General features: G+C 45.7%; 1 protein-coding gene across 1 annotated transcript in view; it reads right to left on the reverse strand.

Annotated features, from left to right (window-relative positions):
• The window catches only part of RCAN2 (regulator of calcineurin 2), a 52,954-nt gene that overhangs the window by 5,476 nt on the left and 20,902 nt on the right, over positions 1–26,576 (reverse strand). Inside the window, exons 2-3 of the mRNA XM_068143274.1 lie at positions 12,368–12,541; positions 6,087–6,258 (exon numbers count right to left, since the gene is read on the reverse strand). Of these exons, the coding sequence (XP_067999375.1) occupies positions 6,087–6,258; positions 12,368–12,541 (346 nt within the window). The remainder of the gene's footprint in view (positions 1–6,086; positions 6,259–12,367; positions 12,542–26,576) is intronic.

Below are 26,576 nucleotides of genomic sequence, written 5' to 3' on the forward strand. Positions count from 1 at the left end.
CCACACCTTCCCTAGTCTTCTTCTTCCCATTAATATACCTGTAGAAGTTCTTAGTGTTCCCTTTAACCTCCCTGGCTAGATTCAATTCAAACTCTGCTTTGGATTTCCCAACTAGGACTCTTGCTGCTCGGGCAGCTTCCTTATATACCCCCTGTTCTAGCTGTCCTTCCCTCCACTTCCTGTAGAGTTTCCTTTTAAGTAATAGTGTGTCCAGTAGCTCCTTGCCCATCCAGGCAGGCCTCCTAGCATTCTTACCTGCTTTTCTCTTTGTTGGTACACAGAGCTCCTGGACACAGAGGAGGTGGTCCTTGAATACTGACCAGCTGTCCTGGGTCCCTCTTCCCTCCAGGGCTTTGTCCCATGACACTTTGGCTAGCAGATCCCTGAAGCCATCAAAATCTGCATGCCTAAAGTCTAGGGTCGTAAGCTTGGAATACTTCCTCCTGATTGCCCTGAGGATATTAAATTCAACTGCTTCATGGTCACTGCAGCCAAGGCCGTCTCTGAGCCTCACATTGCTTACCAGCCCTTCCCTGTTGGTGAGAACAAGGTCCAGCATAGCACCATTTCTTGTTGGTTCCTCTACCATTTGGAGGAGGGAGTTGTCTTTTATGCAGTCCAGGAACATCCTGGATTGCTGGTGCCTTGCTGTGTTGTCCCTCCAGCAGGTCTCAGGGTGGTTGAAATCACCCATGAGGACCAGGGCTTGTGACCTGGAAGCCACTTCTATTTGCCTGTGGAGGGCCTCATCTGCTTGGATCTGCTGGTCAGGTGGCCTGTAGGAGACCCCCACAGTAATATCTCCTTCCCCTGTCCTGCCTTTAATTTTAACCCATACACTCTCAACCAGCTCATCATCCCTCCCCAGTTGGAGATCCACTGATTCCAGCTGGTTATTGACATAAGGGCAATACCTCCTCCTCTCCTTCCCTGCCTATCCTTCCTAAAGAGTTTATACCCATCTATCCCTACATTCCAGTCATGGGAATAATCCCACCAAGTTTCAGTAACAGCCACTATGTCGTGGCATCCCAGCAGCACAGTAGCCCTTAACTCATCCTGTTTGTTGCCCAAGCTGCGCGCATTCGCATAGAAGCACTTCAGCTGGGCTGGCCCTGTTGTCCTCTTGTGCCAATTCCCCTCGTTTCCACAGAATGTCCTGGTGGATCACTCGTGGCTTGCCTCAGGGCAGCAAGTTGAGAGCCCTTACCAGCTCTTCTTCTCTCTGCTGCTGGTGAGCTGCCCCTCCTGTTTGTTACCAGCCAGCAGGAGACTATTAACCCCTTCCCCCTTCAAATCTAGTTTAAACCCCTATCAATGAGCCCTGCCAATTCCTGCCCCAGGATTCTTTTCCCCCTCTGGGACAAGTGTGTCCCATAAGTTGTTTTCAGCTCAGGTGCCTTGAAAACCAATCCATGATTGTGGAACCCAAAGCCCTGTCGATGGCACCAGCCCCTGAGCCATGAATTGACCTGTCGGCCTTTCCTCAGTGTTTCCTCATCCATTGCTGATGTTAGAGGGTTAGCAGAGAACAGACTGAGGGAGCTGTGGCTGTTTAGCTTGGAGAGCAGGAGAGTGAGGGGTAACCTCATTAATGTTTATAAATATGTAAAGGGTAAGTGCCAGGAGGATGGAGTCACTCTTCTCAGTGCTGCCCAATGACAGAACAAGGGGCAATAGGTGGAAATTGAAGCACAGGAAGTTCCATGAGAACATGAGGAAGAATTTTTTCACTGTGAGAATGACAGAACACTGGAACAGGCTGCCCAGGGGGATTCTGGAGTCTCCCTCTCTTAAGATATTCAAGATCCATCTGGATGCGTTCCAGTGCGACCTGGTATAGGTGATCCTGCTCTGGCAGCGGGGCTGGACTGGATGATCTCTTGAGGTCACTTCCAGCCCCTAACATTCTGTGATTCTGTGATCATAAAACCACCTTCAACCTAAAGTCCCTTTATCCGAAAGCTTTACAAATATGATGCAAACAGCAGGTGGTCCTTTGTATGGGTGCATGTTTCTGCTGGAAGAGATCCAACCTATATAATACCTCTACTGTATGGATCTGTCATAAACAAACTGGAGGAACTGCTCTCTGGAAGTCCATTACTAATGTTGCAGGAGAAGGGCACCCTCCTCTCCTGGCCAACAGAGCAAAGCAGAAGGAAAGCTTTCTATACTCAGCAGTACTCCTGTACCCGGCCCCTGGTTAAGGGAAGGGGAGGGCAGAGGCAGCCACAGAACAGAGGGGCTGTTTTCCAGAGATGGAAATGTTGTCTGCCACCCATCTTGTCTGCCCCACTTTTAATCCTCTCTGGAAGTCATATGAAGTGTTCTGAATTTCCTTTGAATCACAACAAACATGAGAGTTTGAAAACACCCGGGCACAGAAAACTTGCTGTAGGAGACATGGTCTGAAACTCCCATTTGTGGCATTTACTGGGCAGGGCTCTGCTTGTTCTGGCTTTTTCCTTGCCTGGGCAAGGGTGAGCCAAACCCAGGGAGGAACAGTGGCAAGAGCTATGCATCCTCTACAAGAAGCCCAGCCAGAGCATGGCAGGAACAGCTACAGCTTAATTGCTCAGACACAAAAATGAAACCCTGACCCTACCCCTCCTCTGACCACCAATCATTTGCAGACCAGTAGCCAAGTGGCACAGATTGCTGCAGGGTCTCCTTTGTGTCCCAGGAGAGTACCATTGTAGACCTAAAAGCCATCATGTGCAACACTTCAGAATGGTGCTTTCATAACATGAAAAATATATTTTACCTGACCTAGACTTGGCCTGAGGACAATTAGGAGGTGTGAAGCCTGCTGAAATGATGGTGCTGGACTGGGAGATGCAGAGAGAACTGAAAATGGTGTAAACTTGTCTCTATGGGCTGTTTGAGATAGTGCCCAGCCTGCCCTTGTTCTCAAACTGTTTCTGAAATTGTGGAAGTGAGTGCTAACTGATAGAGGGCAAAAACTGCACTGGGGAGCATGTGGAGCAATTAAGTGCTTAGGACCCTGACCTATATTGGGCATTATTTTGTAGTCTACATCTCATCAGTGGAGCCATGACCCATGAATCAAAGCCATGGGAGAAAGGCAGTTTGGGCAGTCACTGTGTGGACAGCAGGCAGGGATTAAGATTGGCAAGGGGAGGCCATGGTGGCACCCAAGATCCTGGGTAAAGGTGCTCTGCAGAGTGCAGACTTAGAAAGTGAGGGAGTACAGAGAGGTCTGTTGAGAAAAAAATTGAGGTTAATGGGTTTGAAAAGGCAATGAGGGAAGGAGGGAAAAAATACACAGGTTGAGGGGTAGACAGGGTGGGAGTAGGGATCTTTTCTGAAAATAATACTCTAGTGCCAGAAAGATGGTGATTGTTTGTAAACTGCTGCAGAACAAACAACAGAACAAACATAGCTGCCTTTTCTTTCGGAGGGGCAGCTCTGCTGTACATACATAGCCTAGATCTGGAGAGTCTCACCCCTCTCCATTACAAACATTTCTCATATAAAATTATTTCCTGTATTCTTCAATGAGATGAAACTCAGACTTTATAAAACATTATGGAAAAGACATGAGGGTCTAGACTAGAGAAAAGCTTGGTACACTGCAAGCATTTCTGCAGGGTAGAACTCAGTTCAAGTCAGGCCAGGCAGAGACACAGCTGGGGCCCTAGTAGGCAAAGATCCAAGCTACCACCATAGTTCAGTGCAATGCCATTGTATCTTCATTAGAATTTTAAACTACTGGACGTTCTTTTGACAGCGAAAGTGTTTTTTATTAGAGATTAATGATCACACTTCAGAAAACATTGTAGGCTGGTGGTCAGAACCACACAGAGTCACAATTGCTGGCTCTGACTGGCATTCTCTTCATGCCTCATTTAATGCTCAATTTCTGCATCTGCAGAAAGTGAGAATATATATCAATAAACCAGAAACTTAATTAAACATGCCATGGTCTCCCCTAAGAAGTAAATGCATCCATACTGATCTCAATTTAATGTCAAAGGACCAAAAGATATCTTCCTTTTGTGCACAGCAAAAAGACATTTTCTCCACTGGACCAGAAGGTCATTGCTGCAGCCACAGGGCTGCAAAAAATACCAGACCCCCACCTGTCCCAAAAATTACTTGGAAAAAGACATCTCACAGCAAATCGGTTAGCTAGCTTCTGGCCAATTCATTTTACTCTAGAGCAAATCTCCCAGCCACTGCACCCAGGGACAATTTTAGTCTCTAATTTTGTGGCTATGATGATTATGGCAGCGTATGTGAAAAGAGGTGACCTGTATTCATGGAATGGGTAAGTAGCATGGGTCTGTGTGCAGGTGGCCTATCTCAACATTGCCAAAAAAGTGGGTCAGTAAAACTCATCTTGTACTGAGAACATAAAAGAAACTGTTCACTATCTACCTGCTCAAATGACTTTTCCTGCTCATCTAACAGATATTAATTGTAATAAAGTCAGTGTATTTATTACAAGCAAGATTCCACACAAGTTAAAGACAGAATTCTCTAACAGGCTCTAACAGAGTTCTGTAAACAGCTGTGCCAGTGAGTATCTTCTGATAGATGATAAGCCACAGTTACATTTTTTAATTGTGTTTTTTGAATGAGAAAAACAGCTTAGCTTAGCTGAGGCTAACAGCATTGGCTGATGCACAGCAGGACGTTTTAATGATGCGATACTGAGAAATGAATTTTGGTGGGATTTGTTTTTCAATGAAATTCTAAACATAGTAAATGTACAACTGAGAACTGCAGTGCTATTTTAAATTCGCCACTGCAGTTAACTAAAATTGATCTCTTTAACAAGCGCTAAAAATAGAAAGAAGAGAGCACATAATGACTTTTCATATTGCTCCCTACAGGCTCCTTAAATATGGCTGAATATGACCTTCACGCAAAGCTGTCCCAGAGTGTGGGACAATGAGTGATATTTCACATTCCACTGCTCTAGAACAGGAATTGATTTATTAGCCTGCTAGCTAGGGAATTCGTTTACATGTTTCCATTTATAACGCTGCTGCATCAAAAGAGAAGAAAGGAGTATTTTGTTTTTCTTCTATTCAGCATTTTAGAAGCAAAGCATAAATTCTGGAAATAGTAATATGCAGTATAGTACAAAGTGTTACACCTGACAGCCCTTTTCATTGAGCTCTCCTGGTTGAAGTGACATAAACCAGGGGAATCTCCAATCATCTCCTGATATATATTTCCCCCCATATGAAAAAGACACAAAATGACCCTGCAGACCTTGTGAATCATGAAACATCTCTTTCTGCACCCCACATGCTTCAGCTCTGGGTTACTCTGGTGCAGTTACACAAAAGCCCCAGTGATATCTACAATTGGAAGCTAACCTCAGAACAAGAAAGAGATATTTCCAGTACAGCTGGGGAGAAAAAATCTTTAGAAAATAAACTCTGATAAATTTTTAGGAGTGCAACCTCCCAACTGTTATTAGATTGAATGTGAAGTACTTTATTTCTACAAAGGTGAATTACACCAAATTTCTAAATTGTACTATTTAGACCTGAAACTGGAATCTTTTCCATTTTGAAAATTTTAAAACAGAATGTTTTAACAGCTTTGGAAGTAGAGAAGAAACCTATTTGTAAAGATGACTTCAAAGAGCTATCCTGCTGGATTGTTCCCTCTCAACAAACTTGTTAGCCTGAGAGATTGTCTCCTCTGGTGGCTATGCAGTGATGCCTAAACTTTTGATGAGCTATATTCTGCATCTTGGAAAGCAGTACTGAGCAGATGTGATTTAAAGCAAAAATTCCTCATGTTCACAGACAAGCATCTGTCCAGTCTCAATGTAAAGCCTCAGTTGTCTCATCTAAACACAAACCTAAGCACCATAAACTGTGTAAACAAGGTTTGATCTACAGTTCAATCAAATGGCACTCACAAGCTGCAGAAAGATGATATAAATCTGTGTACACACAGTCAAACTTGTTCTTAAGCAAAAAAACAGTTGATGTGCATCACATTAAACCCAAAGCTTTAGTGCAACTTACAGGCCTCATACCAACTTCCTCTACAGCTATTCTCTACACAGCATTTTCACATGAGGACCACAAGCTTACCTGGTCCTAGCTTAGAAACTGCATAAAGGAGGTCATAGTTGATGACAGGTGTTGCATCATCTATTGGTTGCCACCCTACAGGTGGGGAGGCTGGAGGTGAGATGAGAAACTGTTTTGCAGGCTGTGGTGGTGCCAAATGAAGCTTGTCTCCATCTGTCTCAGAGGTCTGAATCTTTAAAGCATAACAAATACATTGTTTAGTACAGGATGGGTAAATGGAATGATTACTCGAATCATACGCTTCTACCAAATGCCACCCAAGAGGAGTTTCTGCATCAGGCTCAGCAGAGAAGGCCTAGAGATGGTGAGAGTCAGGGGAGTGAGAGGGCTGGGGTGTGGGGGTGCTGTTTTATAAGCACAGATACAACATTTGTGCTGAACATGTATGTTCTCTGAGGATAAATGCAAAGCTTTGGTATCCACAGCTGCTAGTTCAGAAATTTTTGAGGCTGAAAAGATACTGTTGTGATCTATTGGCCTAAACTCCTGAAATCCCCCCAGACATTAGTCAATAAACCAGAAACTCCTGCATCAAGGCCTTATCAGTAACTTCAGAAAGGTTTCTTAAGGTTTGATTTTTTTAGCTCATGTGATAAAGGAATCTATCATGTTCCTTAGTCATTTACAACTAATTGTTTTAATTTTATTTTCATTCAAAATTAACTAGTTTAATTCCTGTTTTTTTCTGGTATATTAAAGAAATTTCAACATTAATTATTTTATATAACATCCATACCTAAGTAAGAACTAGCAGTCTGTGTCAGGCCCAAATAAACATACACTGCTCTAGACACAGTGCTGCTTCCACATATTCATTCTCTGGACAGTATTAATAAGCTCTTTTGAGAAAGCACAGAGAACATAGTGCAGGCTTTGCAGAAAATCAGTTTAGATATGGAGACTAATCACTAGTATGCACATCTCCATTTTTCTTGTATTATCCCAAGTTTCCTGATAACTTATTTATTGTTAGAGCAAAATGATTCTCAGATCTGCTTAGCAGCAGGTTTTAAAACCTTTCAGAAAAACAATTAGAGTGAGATATAGGAGATTAGGACATACAAAATAGGACTGGAGTAGACTGTCAACACAATCCAGCTGTAAGATCTTGTGAATTAATCTAAACCATTAAGCATACTGTTTTTTCCCCAGCTGTAGTTTCCTGATGTTCCATTTCTACCTAGACTCAAAACAGCCCCTATTCTGATTAGGCTGTAGAGGCCCAAAATTTAACTCTTAAGTTTGACTGGTACCTTCAAAGGATCCTGCCCTTAACCTAAGGCCTCTGAAGGACTGATCTGGCAGCTCAAAGCATACTTATATTGCTTCTAAGCACTAGTGACTATCCACTAAGCCACAGTGGCCTCAGAAGCTTATTAAAGTACACTCAGAAGAAATAGTGGTCAGGCTTTCTGTAGCCTGGCTGGTGCCTATTACTCACCTAGGCTGTGGGACAACTGAGTTCTCTCACCCTTGGCCAAGAAGAATTGAAACTCCCATATGACACTTCCAACAGATGGATATAATCTCCTGTTCTCCCTCTACCTTTTCCCTTTCACTTGAGTTTAGAAAATTGCTTTTAGAAAATTCATAGTATCATAGTATCAGACAGGGTTGGAAAGGACCACAAGGATCATCTAGTTCCAACCCCCCTGCCATGGGCAGGGACACCCCACACTAGATCAGGCTGGCCAGAGCCTCATCCAGCCTGGTCTTAAACACTGAACCCGACCTGCTGGGTCCTGATGGGGTGCATTTATCGAGAAGGGGTAAGAGAGTCCTGGCACTGGAGTTGGCAGGGCTCATTAGGAAGGCTTTAAACTAGGGCAGAATGGGGTGGGTGAGGATATCAGTCCCTCTGCAGAGGAAAGAGTAGGTCACAAGGTAGGGTCAATTGAGAAGTCAGGAACCCAGCTGCGATGCATGTACACCAATGCACGCAGCCTGGGCAATAAGCAAGAGGAGCTGGAGGTCCTGATCCATCAGGGCGACTATGATGTAGTCGCCATCTCAGAAACTTGGTGGGATAACACACATGATTGGAGTGCTGCACTGGGGGGCTACAAGCTCTTTAGGAGAGACAGGCGAGGGAGAAGAGGAGGAGGGGTGGCTCTGTATATTAGGGAGTCACTCTCTGCCACAGAACTTGAGGTGGAAGATGAGGGAATTGAGAGCCTGTGGGTTAAAATCAGAGGGCAGCCTAACAAATCTGACATCCTGGTTGGAATCTATTACAGACCACCCAACCAGGATGAGGAGGCTGATGAATTGTTCTACAAACAACTGGAGGCTGTCTCAAGATCATCAGATCTTGTCCTTGTCGGTGACTTCAACCTGCCAGATATCTGCTGGGAACTTAATTCAGCAGAGAGGAGGCAGTCCAGAAGATTCCTGGAGTGCATGGAGGACTGCTTCCTGATGCAGCTGTTAAGTGAGCCTACCAGGGGACAGGCTCTGCTTGACCTGCTGTTCTTCAATAGGGAAGGGCTGGTGGGAGACGTGATCGTGGGAGGCTGCCTAGGGTGCAGTGACCATGAGATAGTGAAGTTTTCAATATGCAGGGAGATAGGGAGGAGCACCAACAGAAACTTCACCTTGGACTTCCGGAGGGCGAACTTCAGCCTGTTTAAGAAACTTATTTGTAAAGTTCCCTGGGTACCAGCCCTCACGAACCAAGGGGTCCAGGAGGGTTGCACCTACTTCAAAGAGGAGTTCTTGAAGGCACAGGAACTGGCAGTTTCCATGTGCCGAAAGGTGAGCTGGCGGGGAAGGCGACCGGCCTGGATGAGCAAGCAGCTCCTGGAGGATTTAAGGGGGAAGAGGAGGCTGTATCACCTTTGGAAGGAGGGGAAGGCTTCGCGAGGTATGTTTAAGGAACCTGTTAGAATATGTAGGAATAAAATTAGGGAGGCAAAGGCCCAGCTGGAACTGAAGCTGGCCACCTCTGTCAAAGACAATAAAAAATATTTTTACAAATATTTTAACGCTAAAAAGAAGGGCAGGAAGAACCTCCACTCCTTATTGGACCTGGAGGGGAACACAGTGACTGAAGACGAGGAAAAGGCTGAGGTCCTGAACACCTTCTTTGCCTCAATTTTTAATAGCAAGGCAGGAGTTCAGGATGAGTGGCCTCCTGAGCTGGGCGATGGGGTCGGGGAGCAGTGTAGTGCCCCAGTAATCCATGAGGAATTAGTTCGGGACCTGCTGAGCCACTTGGACACTCACAAGTCCATGGGACCAGATGGGATCCATCCTAGGGTGCTGAGAGAGCTGGCAGATGAGCTAGCCAAGCTGCTCTCCATCATTTTCCTCCAGTCCTGGCTCACCGATGAGGTCCCAGGTGACTGGAAACTGGCCATTGTGGTCCCCATCCACAAGAAGGGTCAGATGGAGGAACCTGGAAACTCCAGGCCAGTCAGCCTGACCTAAGTGTCAGGGAAAGTGATGGAGCAGATCATCCTGGCGGCAATAACTGCGCACCTGAAGGATGGCCAAGGGCTCGGGTCCAGCCAACATGGATTTAGGAAAGGCAGGTCCTGCTTCTCCAACCGGATATACTTCTGTGATCAGGTGACCCGTCTGGTGGATGTGGGGAGGCCTGTGGATGTGGTCTACCTGGACTTCAGCAAGGCCTTTGACACCGTCCCCCACAGCAAACTGCTGTCTAAGCTGTCAGCTCGTGGCTTGGACCACAACACTCTGTGCTGGGTTAGGAATGGCTGGAGGGCCGAGCCCAGAGAGTGGTGGTGAATGGTGCCACATCCAGATGGCAGCCAGTCACCAGTGGCGTCCCCCAGGGATCAGTGCTGGGCCCCGTCCTCTTTAACATCTTCATTGATGATCTGGATGAGGGGGTCGAGTCAGTCATCAGCAAGTTTGCAGATGACACCAAGTTAGGACCAGATGTTAGTCAGAGAGAGGGTAGAAGGGCTCTGCAGAGGGACCTCGACCGACTGGACAGATGGGCAGAATCCAATGGGATTGCATTCAACAAGTCCAAGTGCCGAGTGCTGCACTTTGGCCACGGCAATCCCACGCAGAGCTACAGGCTGGGGTCGGAGTGGCTGGAGAGCTCCCAAACAGAGAGGGACCTGGGGGTACTGATCGACAGCTGCCTGAATATGAGCCAGCAGTGTGCCCAGGTGGCCAAGAGGGCCAATGGCATCCTGGCCTGCATTAGGAATAGTGTGGCCAGCAGGATCAGGGAGGTCATTGTGCCCCTGTACTCTGCTTTGGTTAGGCCGCACCTTGAGTACTGTGTCCAGTTCTGGGCCCCTCAGTTTAAGAAGGACATCGAGACACTTGAACGTGACCAGAGAAGGGCAACAAGGAGGGTGAGAGGCCTTGAGCACAAGCCCTATGAGGAGAGGCTGAGGGAGCTGGGATTGTTTAGCCTGGAGAAGAGGAGGCTCAGGGGTGACCTCATTGCCCTCTACAACTACCTGTAGGGTGGTTGTACCCAGGAAGGGGTTGGCCTCTTCTCCCAGGCAACCAGCACCAGAACAAGGGGACACAGTCTCAAGCTGCGCCAGGGGAGGTTTAGACTCGAGGTGAGGAGAAAGTTCTTCATCGAGCGAGTCGTTCGTCATTGGAATGGGATGCCCAGGGAGGTGGTTGAGTCACCGTCCCTGGAGGCGTTCAAGAGGGGATTGGACGTGGCACTTGTTGCCATGGTCTAGTCATGGGGTCTGTGTTGATAGGTTGGACTTGATGATCCTCGAGGTCTCTTACAACCTTAGTTATTCTGTGATACTGTGATACTGTGATACCTCCGGGGACGGAGCCTCAACCACCTCCCTGGACAACCCATTCCAGGGTTTCACCACTCTCATGGTGAAGAACCTCCTCCTCACATCCAGCCTGAATCTCCCCACCTCCAGCTTCATTCCATTCCGCCTAGTCCTATCACTGCCTGAGATCCTGAGAAGTCCCTCCCCAGCCTTCCTGTAGGCCCCCTTCAGATACTGGAAGGCCACAATTAGGTCACCTCGGAGCCTTCTCTTCTGCAGACTGAACAGCCCCAACTCCTTCAGTCTGTCCTCATAGGAGAGGTGCTCCAGCCCTCTGATCATCCTTGTGGCCCTTCTCTGGACATGTTCCAGCACCTCTACATCCCTCTTGTAATAGGGGCTCCAGAACTGGACACAGTACTCCAGGTGGGGTCTCACCAGGGCTGAGTAGAGGGGGAGGATCACCTCCCTCGACCTGCTGGCCACACTTCTCCTGATGCAGCCCAGGATCTGATTGGCTTTGTGGGCTGCAAGTGCACATTGACAGCTCATGTTGAGCTTTTTGTCCACCAGCACCCCCAAGTCTCTCTCCTCAGGGCTGCTTTCCAGCCAGTCACTGCCCAGCCTGTATTTGTGCCTGGGATTGCCTCGACCCAGATGCAGGACCCTGCACTTGCTCTTATTGAACCTCATGAGGTTGGCTTGTGCCCACCTCTCCAGCCTGTCAAGGTCCCTCTGGATGGCCTCCCTTCCTTCCAGCGTGTCTGCTGCACCACACAGCTTGGTGTCATCAGCAAACTTGCTGAGGGTGCACTCAATGCCACTGTCCATGTCCCCCACAAAGATGTTGAACAAGACAGGTCCCAGGACTGATCCCTGAGGGACTCCGCTTGTCACTGGCCTCCACTGGGACATGGAGCCATTGACAGCCACTCTTTGGGTGCGGCCATCAAGCCAGTTCCTCATCCATCTAGTGGTCCACCCATCAAACCCATGTGTCACCAGTTTGGAGACCAGGATGTGGTGCGGGACAGTGTCGAAGGCATTGCTCAGGTCCAGGTAAACGACATCAGTTGCTCGCCCCTCATCTATTAATTTTGTCACCTGCTCGTAGAAGGCTACCAGGTTGGTCAGGCAGGATTTGCCCTTGGCAAACGCATTCACTAAGAAAAAAGGAAAAGGCATGAGGAAGCCTGACTGTTGCTTAGGGTTGTGGTCAAGTACCTCAACTCTGTTTTTTTAATGAATTCAGAATACTTCACCGCATTTTTTAAGGTTAGAGCATTACCCACAGACAACAGCCAATGCTGTAAATGAGTTCTAAGCTATGTAACTTCTGTGTGTTGAATAAGCAACCTGGGTCTTAAGTGGTCCTTTACATTTACTGCAGACCCACTGGGCAGGTATAGCTCAGGCAACATAAGGATGTCTGAGTAATTTCTTACCAGAGAGACTGGGCATGGGGGAAACCTTTAGTGCTTTTATTCAGTGTTACAGTGCAATACTGCTATAAAAGCTGCACAGTAATAAGTAGATATCAGATTTCATTACCTGTGCAAAATACAACTTTAACTTCTTCCCTCTGAACTGTGTTTCATGCAGCTCTATTTTGGCACGAGCAGCTGATTTGGGACTACTAAAATTTATCCTCACACGCCTGAAGCTTTTAAACAGCTGGAATGTCACGCAGTCATCATAGGCACGGAACAAGCCTTCAAATTTTTCCTGCAAATGAAAAAGAAATAGTGCTGAAGATTAACTTGGTGCTCTGTCACATAAGTCTATCTTAAAGGATAATCTGAAACTTGATGACAATTGTTTATCAAGGAGGTTTCAGCCTGTGGCCTTTGGGCATGGGTGTCCATAGTCCAATGTGGCTCTGTGAAAAGAATCTAAGGAAAGCACTGGTCTGGCAGTGCTGAACTCTGCACAATGTCTGGGGGAAGGAGTCTTCAAATTGAGAACCCAGCATCTATTGAAGTTCTTGCGGAAAAATTGCAACAGTGACTTCAGAAATGAAGCTGAAAAGGGCATATGACTGAAAATACCAGACAACTGCAGTCTCATCTGACAAAAATCAACATTGTGCTGAATTACAAAGGAGTCAGCAAAGTCAGGACTAATGTAACTGAGGATTACATTCACATCAACACTGCAGAGTCATTTTGTATTGCCTACTCTGTTTTTCTGGATGTTTTGTCATTCAAATACTTAGAACAAATAGACACTCATTGCTTGAGAGTTCCTGCAGCAACAGGGGGAAAATTAAGTAACGGAAAACAGTGACCTGTCTCAAATTAGGGGCTTTAAAATGTTTAGATATAGAACTCCCATGTTCAAAAACACATGACACAAATACAGATATTGTAACGCCGAGAAAAAGATCCGAAGCATACCACATCTATTGACCTAGAGACCAACAGAAATTCAAGGTACATTATCAGTCTTTGGAGGATCAGACTCTGTAAACTATGCACACACAGAGGACTAGTTCCACATAAAATAAAACTGAAGTCCTTAAATCAATTCTGACACTTGCACAGGTCTTTTTACTCATACAAGCATAGATTCATAAAATATTAAGACTGAACAGGAGCAGTTATAATTTAGTCTAGGTCTTTGTGTTGACTCAGATTTTCGACTGTCATCCAGTGAGTCTCACATAAAGGAACTGAGACTTTCTAAGTCACACAATAAAAGTGATCAGTAAAATGCATCCATAAGGAGGCAAACAAAATACTAGATGTATCTGGAAAAGCTTTAATGACATTATATAAAGCACTATTGCACCTTATTAAAAATGCAGAGTTTGCTTCCTGTATCCCAGACAGCTTAAGCAAAATGGGAATAAACTCAGGGAATGAACAACTTCATTAAGAATGAAAATGCTTGGCTTATTTAGCAAAACAATGAAAAATAAAAAGAAAGAAGGCAGCTGAGGGGAGACCTTCTCACTCTGCAACTGCCTGAAAGGAGGTTGTATTGAGGTGGGTGCTAGTCTCTTCTTTCAAGTAACATGTGATAAGAGGAGAAGAAATGGCCTCTAAACCAGGGGAGGTTTACATTGGAGATTACAAGAACCTTCTTCACTGAAAGTGTTCTCAACCACTGGAATAGGCTCCCCAGGGAGGTGGATGAATCTCCATCTCTGTAGATGTTTAAAAGACACAGAGATGCGATGCTAAGGGACATGATTTAACACCAGATTTGGCAAAGTTAGATAATGGTTGCACTCTTAAAGATCTTTTCCAACTGAAACAATCCTGTGATTCTATGAAAGCCTGAGAGAAAAATGGGATAATCACCAGTAGTTTACCAGAAGTGTATAAAGTGCACTGTATAAAAATTAGAAAGCTATGTTGGCATAAAGCAAGTGGAAACAACTGACATAAATAGGTTTATGTTATATGTTAGAAAAAGTTTCAAACATCAGAGTGATGATCCAGAAACTACCTTCCAATTACAGGAGCAGTGGCAAATGATTTTTTTAAAGATTGAATCTGGTTAGTTCATGTGAGGGATCATGACAAATTATCAACAAAACAAGCATTGTACAACATGATTGCCTGCATTAGCAAGTGAATTGGGTTCTGACACAGTAAGTCCCTATGATTTATTTCCAAACATTTATTTGGTGAATAGCTCCACTGGTATTGCGTTCATTCAGGACAAAAGCCAAGACCTAATTCAGATCAATGTAAGTCTTTCCACAGACATCAGTGAGCTTTGGATTAGAGCCCTAGAACTCAGAACACAAACTACATTTTATTATTCAGTGTGTTTACACTCATTATTACCCTTGTTACACACTTCATTTAGGGGATGGCTGCAATTTCAAACATTAGTCTAACCCTTTTCCCTAAAGTTTTGCAAGCAAATAAAGCACGTATTTTTTCCATTTTAATTTTTCCTATTCATTTATACAAAAAATAATCCGAGGAACTAATTGTATACAATAGGGAAACTGAGACATAATTTACAATTATACAATTCCAAGAAACTATTAAAGATATAAACTCATCTTAGAGTTGAATGCTTTCTCTTTCCACATCGCCACACTGGTTCCAACACTGCACGTCTCTCAAGTAGCACAAGAAGATGGATGGATTTGGTAGAACATATGGAGCCAGGCACTGAGGACTCTTCAGGAGAGACAGGCAAGGAAGAAGGGGTGGAGGGGTGGCCCTGTACGTCAGGGAGGCACTAGATGCCATTGAGACGGAGATTAGGGACGATCGGGTTGAGTGCCTGTGGGTAAGAATTAGAGGGAAGGCCAACAGGGCTGACATCCTGGTTGGAGCCTGTTATAGACGACTCAACCAGGAGGAGGATGTTGATGAGTCATTCTATAGGCAGCTTAAGTCTGTCTCAGGATCGCCTGACCTTGTTCTCATGGGTGACTTCAACTTGCCTGATATCTGCTGGGACCTTAACATAGCAGAGAAGTGGCAATCTAGGAGGTTCTTAGAATGCATGGAGGACAGCTTCTTATCCCAGGTGCTGCGAGAGCCTACCGGGGGTAAGGCTATGCTTGACCTCCTCTTCACCAATAGGGAAGGGTTGGTGGGTGATGTGGTGGTTGGAGGGTGCTTAGGGGCCAGTGACCACGAGATAATTGAATTCTCATTATTTGGTCAAGCTAAGAGGGGCAGCAAGAAGACCTCCACTCTGGATTTCCGGAGGGCGGACTTCAGGCTACTCAAGGAACTAATTCAGAGGGTTCCTTGGGATAAAGCCCTTAAAAACAAAGGGGTCCAGGAGAGCTGGTCCTACTTCAAGGAAGAACTGTTGAAGGCTCAGGGACAGGCTGTGCCAATGTGCCGGAAGATGAGCCGCCGGGGCAGACGGCCAGCCTGGATGGTTAAAGAACTTTTAATGGAACTAAGGGAAAAAAAGAGGGTGTATCACCTTAGGAAGAGAGGGGAGGCAACCCGTGAAAAATTTAAGGATGTTGCTAGGTCTTGTAGGAAGAAAATTAGGGAGGCAAAAGCGCATTTGGAGCTTAGTCTGGCCTCTGCTGTGAAGGACAACAAAAAGTCCTTCTATAAATACATTAATAGCAAGAGGAAGGGCAGAGACAACCTCCACTCCTTGGTGGACACGGAGGGGAACGTTGTGATAAGGGAAGAGGAAAAGGCAGAGATACTTAACACCTTCTTTGCCTCAATTTTTACTAGCAGGACAGAATGTCTTCCAGACAGCTGGCCTCCAGAGCTGGCAGAAGGAGCCAGGGAGCAGCATAGTTTTCCACTGTTCCAAAATGGGGTAGTTGGTGATCTGCTCAGCCGCCTGGATCCCCACAAGTCCATGGGACCAGATGGGATCCATCCTAGGGTGCTGAGGGAGCTGTCAGATGAGCTGGCCAAGCCGCTCTCCATCATTTTTCGGCAGTCCTGGCTCACTGGAGATGTCCCAGAGGACTGGAAGCTGGCCAACGTGGTGCCCATCCACAAGAAGGGCTGGTTGGATGAGCCAGGGAATTATAGGCCGGTCAGCCTGACCTCAGTGCCAGGCAAGATCATGGAACAGGTCATCCTGAGTGCATTAACACAGCACTTAGAGGATGGCCAAGGGATCAGGCTCAGCCAACATGGATTTAGGAAGGGCAGGTCCTGCCTGACCAACCTGATCTCCTTCTACGAGCAGGTGACCCGCCTGGTAGATGTGGGGAGGCCTGTGGATGTAGTTTACCTGGACCTCAGCAAGGCCTTTGACACCATCCCCCATAGCAAACTGCTGGCCAAGCTGTCAGCCCATGGCTTGGACAGCAGCACTCTGAGCTGGGTTAGGAACTGGCTGGATGGCCGAACCCAGAGAGTGGTGGTGAATGGTGTCACATCCAGCTGGCGGCCAGTGAGTAGTGGAGTCCCCCAGGGATCAGTGCTGGGCCCCATCCTCTTTAACATCTTTATTGATGATCTGGATGTGGGCATTGAGTCTATCATCAGTAAATTTGCTGATGACACCAAGCTGGGGACAGGAGTTGATCTGCTAGAGGGTAGAGAGGCTTTGCAGAGAGACCTTGACAGGCTGGACAGATGGGCAGAGTCCAACGGCATGAGATTTAACACATCCAAGTGCCGGGTTCTGCACATCGGCCACAACAACCCCATGCAGTGCTACAGGCTGGGGTCAGAGTGGCTGGAGAGCAGCCAGGCAGAGAGGGACATGGGGGTGCTGGTTGATGGTAGGCTGAACATGAGCCTGCAGTGTGCCCAGGCAGCCAAGAGGGCCAATGGCATCCTGGCCTGCATTAAGAACAGTGTGGCCAGCAGGAGCAGGGAGGTCATTCTGCCCCTGTACACTGCACTGGTTAGGCCACACCTCGAGTACTGTGTCCAGTTCTGGGCCCCTCAGTTTAGGAAGGATGTTGACTTGCTGGAACGAGTCCAGAGAAGGGCAACAAAGTTAGTGAGGGGCTTGGAACACAAGCCCTATGAGGAGAGACTGAGGGAGCTGGGGCTGCTTAGCCTGGAGAGGAGGAGACTCAGGGGTGACCTTCTTGCTCTCTACAACTACCTGAAGGGGGGTTGTAAACAGGCAGAGGTCGGTCTCTTCTCCCAGGCAGCCAGCACCAGAACAAGAGGACACAGTCTCAGGCTGCGCCATGGGAGGTTCAGGCTGGAGGTCAGGAGGAAGTTTTACACAGAGAGAGTGATTGCCCATTGGAATGGGCTGCCTGGGGAGGTGGTGGAGTCGCCGTCACTGGAGGTGTTCAGGAGGAGACTTGACAGGGTGCTTGGTTACATGGGTTAGTTGATTGGGTGGTGTTGGGTGATAGGTTGGACGTGATGATCTTGAAGGTCTCTTCCAACCTGGTTTATTCTATTCTAATGGTAACAGGAACATTCTACCAACAGATTCATCTCCCACTGAGCTAAAACAGAACTAATTTTACTTCTCAGGTCAGTCTCTTCTCAGTGAAAGCACTTTCTGAAATTAATGGCATATTTTTGCAGTCAGTGTCCTCTTCCAGCAGTGATAACACTCATTGTTTCTAGTTAGTACCAAGGATTGGTGTGCAGAAAGGCGAAAGGCTCTTGCTTATACTTGCTTCTATGGAGATCAAAGTCACTGCTAAATCCTATGTGCCACGTTGGCTGTGCAGACAGGGTTAAGCAGATTGGAGAGGTGGCCAATGAGAGATTCCATTCCATGGATGTCATATTCAGTATAAGGCTAAGAGATCACCAGAGTCAAGCCTCTTCTTTCATGGCCAGCATCTGAGAAGGACTCTGTTTTGCCTTTGATCCCAATATATCACAGTATCACAGTATCATTTAGGATGGAAAGGACCTCGAGGATAATCGAGTCCAACCTATCAACACAGACCCCATGACTAGACCATGGCACCAAGTGCCACGTCCAATCTCCTCTTGAATGCCTCCAGGGTCGATGACTCAACCACCTCCCTGGGAAACCCGTTCTAATGATGAATGACTTGCTCGGTGAAGAACTTCCTCCTCACCTCGAGTCTAAACCTCCCCTGGCGCAACTTGAGACTGTGTCCCCTTGTTCTGGTGCTGGTTGCCTGGGAGAAGAGGCCAACCCCTTCCTGGCTACAACCACCCTTCAGGTAGTTGTAGAGGGCAATGAGGTCACCCCTGATCCTCCTCTTCTCCAGGCTAAACAATCCCAGCTCCCTCAGCCTCTCCTCATAAGGCTTGTGTTCAAGGCCTCTCATCAGCCTTGTTGCCCTTCTCTGGACACGTTCAAGTGTTTCAATGTCCTTCTTAAACTGAGGGGCCCAGAACTGGACACAGTACTCAAGGTGCGGCCTAACCAAAGCAGAGTACAGGGGCACAATGACCTCCCTGCTCCTGCTGGCCACACTATTCCTAATGCAGGCCAGGATGCCATTGGCCCTCCTGGCCATCTGGGCACACTGCTGGCTCATATTCAGGTGGAATATATTTGGGTGGAATATATTTTAGCCTGGAGAAAAGGAGGCTCAGGGGTGACCTCATTGCCCTCTACAACTACCTGAAAGGTGGTTGTAGCCAGGAAGGGGTTGGTCTCTTCTCCCAGGCAACCAGCACCAGAACAAGGGGACACAGTCTCAAGTTGCGCCAGGGGAGGTTTAGACTCGAGGTGAGGAGGATGTTCTTCACCGAGCGAGTCGTTCGTCATTGGAACGGGCTGCCCAGGGAGGTGGTTGAGTCGCCATCCCTGGAGGTGTTCAAGAGAAGATTGGACATGGCACTTGGTGCCATGGTCTAGTCATGGGGTCTGTGTTGATAGGTTGGACTCGATGATCCTCGAGGTCCTTTCCAACCTAAGTTATTCTGTGATTCTGTGATTCTGAGTTCATGAATCCAGTTCTGATCTGCTGCTGAGCCCATTCTGAGACCTCCCCAGTGCCTGCCCACAGCTGTGACAGTGATGTTATTGCCATCAGAGGAGTGGCTTTGATATTGGGTTTTGTGTAAACAACAACTTTGGAGGCATCTGCATAGAACCTTTAGATCCAGAGGGCTGCATCCAGCTTTTGCCTTTGTTTTGTGCCAAAATCAGTGTGACAGCAGAAGTATTTGATATAATGCTTCCTGCTTACAGATTCAGTGTCTTGTTACAGAGATTTTGAGGAAGCATAACAGACATCACACAATGTGGTACATCATCTCACAAAAAACTTGTGATGACAAAAATAGGCAGTTAACTGGAAGAAGCTTGATAGTTCACCTCACACCAGGACTGAGGCAGTGACTTCACTCAATACCAGTCCTCCTGCACAAGGATGGTCCATCAAGACATGATAGCACTGCAATAGCACTGCAAACCTCCTGGTGAACAGAACAAGACAGACTTGCTTATTGAAAAGTCAGCTGAACCAACAAAATTTATGGTCAGCTTCCAGCTCACCAGCACAACAAAATGTACAGAGGTAGTATCTGTCCCAAAGCTTAATGGAAACGGCTTCCACATTTCAGAAGTGGCTGACAAATGTCAGGGGCACAGAATTCTGCTGCATTGCCTTTTCTGTTTTTAACCAGCTCACATCCCTGTTTACCTCAATGTGACACACATTCGTCCTGCTTAGCTCCACTGATCTGGAAACCAAAGGCTCCTTCAAGACAAAATAAATTGTTCCTGTGGCAATGCCAAGGACGTGATTTAATATAGTTTGGAGACTTCTCAATTCAATTTCACACCCAACAATTGAGCTAAAAGAAAAATCCAGCCTTTACATCTCTTCTTTATATGAGCAACGCTATTTTAGTGTACCACCAACAGCAGCTTTTCTGAACATTACATATTTAAAGTACCCCAGTTCCAGATGCCACTTTAACTCCCTGTAACACTGGAAATGCTCTTTCAAACCAGCTGGCTAAGTCCACATTACATGACTAGATCTATTTGTTTCATATTCAGTGCTAAGGAGCATTCTGTAGACACCATTCATCTTTGATTTTTGTGCTGGCTACAGTTTTGTGCAACATCAATCAATAGTTTAGTTTTTGATGTGTTTTTTTTTTTTCTTTCTCTTTTGCATCATATTTGGAGTGAAGGGGGGGGAAAAAGGCAAGAAGAGGTATGTGGAGGATTCAATGCAATATCTGTTTTCCAAATAGCAGTCTTACATTTTGGCTTGAGAATGATAAAAATAATGCTAATAATGATATGCATAGAAGATGTAGTTACCTCCAGGGAGCTCAAATGCATTGGATTTAAGAATGTACATAGTACAATACCAGCTATCAATTTTTTTCTCGTTGCTGCAAATATTTAAGCCCAACAATTATTTGGTAGCACAAAGAACAAATTAATGTTTATCCTTTTTCAATAATTCCTAAAGTTCCCATTATCTTAATTTAGCAAATAAAACTAAGGAAGAAAACCAACATTAATTAGTTTTATCAATAGCTGCTATGTTTATATCAGTAAGTGTATTCCAATGATCATCAAAACAGTTGGTGCTGAAGACTTTCTGATGAGGTGCCATGGACTGAATGCCCATTAGCAGTTGGATCTTATTAGGCACATTATTGCAGTGCATCTTCTATATTAATTTAATCTGAAAGGTATCCAGTTCATTCATTGCTCTGTAATGTGCATGAAAAACACAGTTTGTAAAGATCAACAAGAAAGCTGCCTCACTAGAATCCCCAGCTCAGACTGCAGATGCCATTTAGATACAAGCTAGTATCTCTCACAAGAACAGTTAGCTATCACTCCTGGAAAAAACAAGAAAACCCCAAAACTAAAGTGTTAGGGAGAATAATATATGAGACCGGTCATCAAACTTGTGCAGGGAACTAGGATTAAAGTTATACATGTGAAAAATATTCATACTGCATAAATTTAGGGACTGTAAGAAAAGCTACACGAACACCCACTTATAGCCAGAGTGTCCACTTTTGGGCCACCGTGGGAGAACCAGTGTTTGCATAACTCATTCAGAAGCATCTTACTTCTATAAGCACACATAACCCTGGTCAGAGCACCAAGAAAGATGAGGTTCTTAAAAATCTATGTTTATGTGTCAGGAGACAACTTCTGCTGTCAGTGATGCAGAATCAGGACCTCACTGAACAGGATGGTAAATGAAACGGCTAAACGTAATAAAGAGAACACTAAAAGCTGAGAAACTCTGTTTGGGTTATACTCCTGGAGCTGTAATGCTGTGAAACAACCATAAAATACATCCTATTCATTCCCTGCCTCTGTCAAACCAGTTAAACTAGAAAAATAAACAGGAAAAAGCCACAGGACAGTTAAATAAAATGCTTGCCTTGCCCAAACCTAATTTACTAGTTTGCCTACAGTGATGAGGATTTTGAGCAGTTCAGCTGTTTCTCATCATGGTGATGGGGAATGTGTTTCCCCCTCCCTCTCACCCAGCAACTGTAAACTGCACTAACTTGACTTTTCTGGGTTTAGAAAGAACTCTGACAATTTTGGAAATGAGTATTTAAAAATAATCTAATCTCATGCTCCTCCATAAATGTCATTTAATAGCTGAAGAAAAGTAGAAAGGAAAACTATGAACCCCCCCAATACATACCCTCAGGAAGATAGTAAAAAAGTCTCTGCTGAAATTTACCTTAAAATACAAAGGGAAATGGTCTACCTAGAGACATAAATGTAGGAGCCAGTTTTCACTCAGGTTGTTAAGTCTTGCTTTGTACCTCTGCAGTAAAACAGAGAACCTCTTACTATCCTCTTGCCTTTCTCCCTGCCATTGCAGCCCAAAATCAGTGGGCAGAATCAGCAGTACTGTGACCACTGTCTAACACTCTGGTTGTACTATTTTGACTGTTTCTTGTTCTTGCCAGTATGCCTCAACCATCTGTCATTTGCTGTCTTACACCTCATTTGCAAATTACTCAAGCAGGTCTGTTGTCTGTATATATTTGAACAGTTCCTAGAAGCTACAGCCTCTAAGACTGGAGTCTTTTTGTTCAGTAACAGCACATATAATCATAAATGCTTTAGGTTGGAAGCATCCTTTAAAGGTCATCTAGCCCAACCCCCCTGCAGAGAGCAGGCACATCTTCAACTAGATCAGCTGCTCAGAGCCCCATCCATAGATTCATTGAATATTTCCAGATATGGGTCTTCTACCACCTCTCTGGACATCCTGGGCCAGTGTCACAGTGCCAGAGTGTCTCAGTGCCAGTGTTTTACCCCGCTTCATTGTGAAAATGTTTGCCTTTTATCTAGTCTAAATCTACCCTCTTTTAGTTTAAAATCATCACCCCTGTCTCCATCTTTCCAGTATGCGCCTATTAAGTACTGGAAGGCTGCAGTAATGTCCCCCTGTAGCCTTCTCTTCTCCAAGCTGAACAACCCCAACACGCTCAGTTTGCCCTTGTAGAAGTATTCCAACCCTTGGATCATTTTTGTGGCCCTCCTCTGGACTTGCTCAAACAGGTTCATTTCCTTCTTGTGCTGAGGGCTCCAGAGCTGGACACAGTAGTGCAGGTGAAGTTTCACCAGAGTGGAGTAAAGGACAGTAATATGCTATCTCCTGTTGAGCAATTGAAGGAAGTCTTTAGCAAACTGACATAGACTACATTTTAAGCTTAATGGTATACAAAAAAATATCATAAATAGGCACGTAAGGAAAAGGTGAAAAGGAAACAAAGAAAAAAGTAATCCTTGGGCTGGAAAAGAGCAAAGGTGCACACAGAAGAGGCTTCCTGCTTACTAATGTGACAAACATAGGGATATGAGAAACTGCAGGATTCATTTCAGACATATTCTGGCCTATTCAGTCTCTTGTACATCCAGCTCAGTGTAAGTGTTGGAATAGGAGCACAGTGGTCACATGGCACCTCAGTGTAACTGAATGGATGACACATACAATTTGAACAGATTTCACCTGATGAGCTACATGAGGATTAGGGGGCTCAGGGGTCACATGAAAGATGCTGACACCACAGCACAACTTCCTACTTTATGTGCTTGGCTAATACAGCGAACCCCTCTGCGTCTTGCTGAAGAACAGAGATCAATAAAGTTTTCTTAAAATATAACCTGTTCTAGTTCCTCATTTCACTTTAAAATAGAGAAGTGTTCTAAGTGGGTGAAAAAAATGAATAATGGAAGAGGGAATTAAGAAGGTGACATAAACAACCTTAAAACATAGTTCAAAACCTGTGACATGCCTTTTACATTGAGATCCAGATACAAAACGTTGCATTGTTGCAATATCTGAAGCAAAATTCTTTCCAGAAAAGGCATTTCTGATTCATTAAAGTCTCCTTCTATAATTTGCCAGTGAAAATCCATCTTCACCAGCAATCCTTTATGTGTATTTTCTTTTTAATCTATTTTGCTCTTTCTAGTCCTTTCTAGTCCTTTTAGTATTGGCTGAGCTTGATGCATTTATTTGGTGGAAAAAAAAAATTACATAGGACATATACTTTCTTCACAACAGGAATTATGCTATTAGAAAAGGAAAAACACCAGTGTATGTCTGTGTGTATAAATATTTTTTAAAATATAACCATAGGTAAGAGTTTGTTCTTCCTAACTTCATATAGCAGAACTTCCATAAACAAAAATTCTTACAGTTATACTTTGCACTGAAAGAGACAACCACAAAAGACCACCAGTATCTCATTCTCCTACATTTATCAATTTGGTAGCCTCAGAGGAGCTGGGTGGAATAGGAACAGGAATAGGAATAGGAATAGAAATAGGAATAGAATAGACCGGGAGGGACCTTCAAGATCATCGTGTCCAAGCTATTCTATTATCCAACCCACCTAATCAACTAAACCATGGCACCAAGCACCCTATCAAGTCTCCTCCTGAACACCTCCAATGATGGTGACTCCACCACCTCCCTGGGCAGCCCATTCCAATGGGCAATCACTCTCTCTGTGTAGAACTTCTTCCTAACCTCCAGCCTAAACCTCCCCTGGCGCAGCCTGAGACTGTGTCCTCTTGTTCTGGTGCTGGTTGCCTGGGAGAAGAGACCAACCTCCGCCTGTCTACAACCTCCCTCAGGTCTCCCCTGAGCCTCCTCTTCTCCAGGCTAAGCAACCCCAGATCCCTCAGCCTCTCCTCATAGGGCTTGTGTTCCAAACCCAACTTTGTTGCCCTTCTCTGGATACGTTCCAGCAAGTCAACATCCTTCCTAAACTGAGGGGCCCAGAACTTGACACAGTACTCAAAGTTTAACTGTGAACTTGATTTTGCAGATCATGGCAGGATATGGATGGAAGGCATATGCATAAACAGAGATGAGATGCTATTCCCTCCATGCTGCTTCTGTATTGTCACTGTAGCATCCATTTCAGGACCATCCTACAAAAAAATTGAAGATGTTTTCCAGTTTGAATAAACCTCAGTGGAATAAAAATGTACTGGAAATACGTACAGAGGCTGTTTTCTCCCTCTTCAGAGGTCATAGTCTTCAATAGATTGCAGGACCCCAAGCTGCATAGAAGCTGAAATACCAAAGAAATGCCAGACACTGGTCTACCTGCCTAATTAAAAAAAAACAAAACCAGCATATTATAATTTCTAATATATATACCACAATGCTCAGCCTGCAGAACTTTAGATTTTTACACTATCTAATAAATCAAGGATTTAGCATATCATGAAATTGGGCTTGAGTAGTGTGACCGTTTGAGGCTGTGCCTTTAAGAAAGGGACAGTACTGGGACACTCAGGCTAAATATTTTGTAAAAAAAGACAGGTCTAAACAAATTTCATTGGTAGAATGGTAGAATGCAGCTTTAAGTTTTAATGCAGTTGGAATTTTTCTCAGTTCCTTTCCTTCTCCCTTTCCAGCTTGTCTGCTTTGGGGCACCAGAGTTTATCACAGTATCACAGTATAACTTAGGTTGGAAAGGACCTCAAGGATCATCGAGTCCAACCTATCAACACAGACCCCATGACTAGACCATGGCACCAAGTGCCACATCCAATCTCCTCTTGAACGCCTCCAGGGACGGTGACTCAACTACCTCCCTGGGCATCCCATTCCAATGCCGAATGACTCGCTCGGTGAAGAACTTCCTCCTCACCTCGAGTCTAAACCTCCCCTGGCGCAGCTTGAGACTGCGAACAGAACAGAACAGAACAGAACAGAATAGAATAGAATAGAATAGAATAGAATAGAATAGAATAGAATAGAATAAACCAGGTTGGAAGAGACCTTCAAGATCATTGAGTCCAACCTATCATCCAACACCACCTAATCAACTAACCCATGCAACCAAGCACCCTGTCAAGTCTCCTCCTGAACACCTCCAGTGATGGTGGTTCCACCACCTCCCTGGGCAGCCCATTCCAATGGGCAATCACTCTCTCTGTGTAAAACTTCCTCCTGACCTCCAGCCTGAACCTCCCATGGCGCAGCCTGAGACTGTGTCTTCTTGTTCTGGTACTGGCTGCCTGGGAGAAGAGACAAACCTCTGCCTGTCTACAACCCCCCTTCAGGTAGTTGTAGAGAGCAATAAGGTCACCCCTGAGTCTCCCCTTCTCCAGGCTAAGCAGCCCCAGCTTCCTCAGTCTTTCCTCATAGGGCTTGTGTTCCAAGCCCCTCACCAACTTCGTTGCCCTTCTCTAGACACGCTCCAGCAAGTCAACATCCTTCCTAAACTGAGGGGCCCAGAACTGGACACAGTACTCGAGGTGTGGCCTAACCAGTGCAGTGTACAGGGGCAGAATGACCTCCCTGCTCCTGCTGGCCATACTGTTCTTGATGCAGGCCAGAATGCCATTGGCCCTCCTGGCCACCTGGGCACACTGCAGGCTCATGTTCAGCCTACCATCAACCAGCACCCCCAGGTCCCTCTCTGCCTGGCTGCTCTCCAGCCACTCTGACCCTAGCCTGTAGCACTGCATGGGGTTGTTGTGGCCAATGTGCAGAACCCGGCACTTGGATGTGTTAAATCTCATGCCGTTGGATTCTGCCCATCTGTCCAGCCTGTCGAGGTCCCTCTGCAGAGCCTCTCTACCCTCTAACTGACTAACATCTGCTCCTAACTTGGTGTCATCTGCAAACTTGCTGATGACTGACTCGACCCCCTCGTTCAGATCATCAATAAAGATGTTAAAGAGGATGGGGCCCAGCACTATTCCCTGGGGGGACACCACTACTGACTGGCCACCAGCTGCATGTGGCACCATTCACCACCACTCTCTGGGCTCGGCCATCCAGACAGTTCCTAACCCAGCTCAGAGTGCTCCCATCCAAGCCATGGGCTGACAGCTTGGCCAGCAGTTTGCTATGGGGGACATTGTCAAAGGCCTTGCTGAAGTCCAGGTAGACTACATCCACAGGCCTCCCCACATC

This window comes from Melanerpes formicivorus, unplaced genomic scaffold, assembly GCF_026170545.1.
Source record: "Melanerpes formicivorus ecotype bairdi unplaced genomic scaffold, bMelFor1.0.p_v2 SCAF_9, whole genome shotgun sequence".
Taxonomy (NCBI): Eukaryota; Metazoa; Chordata; class Aves; order Piciformes; family Picidae; genus Melanerpes; species Melanerpes formicivorus.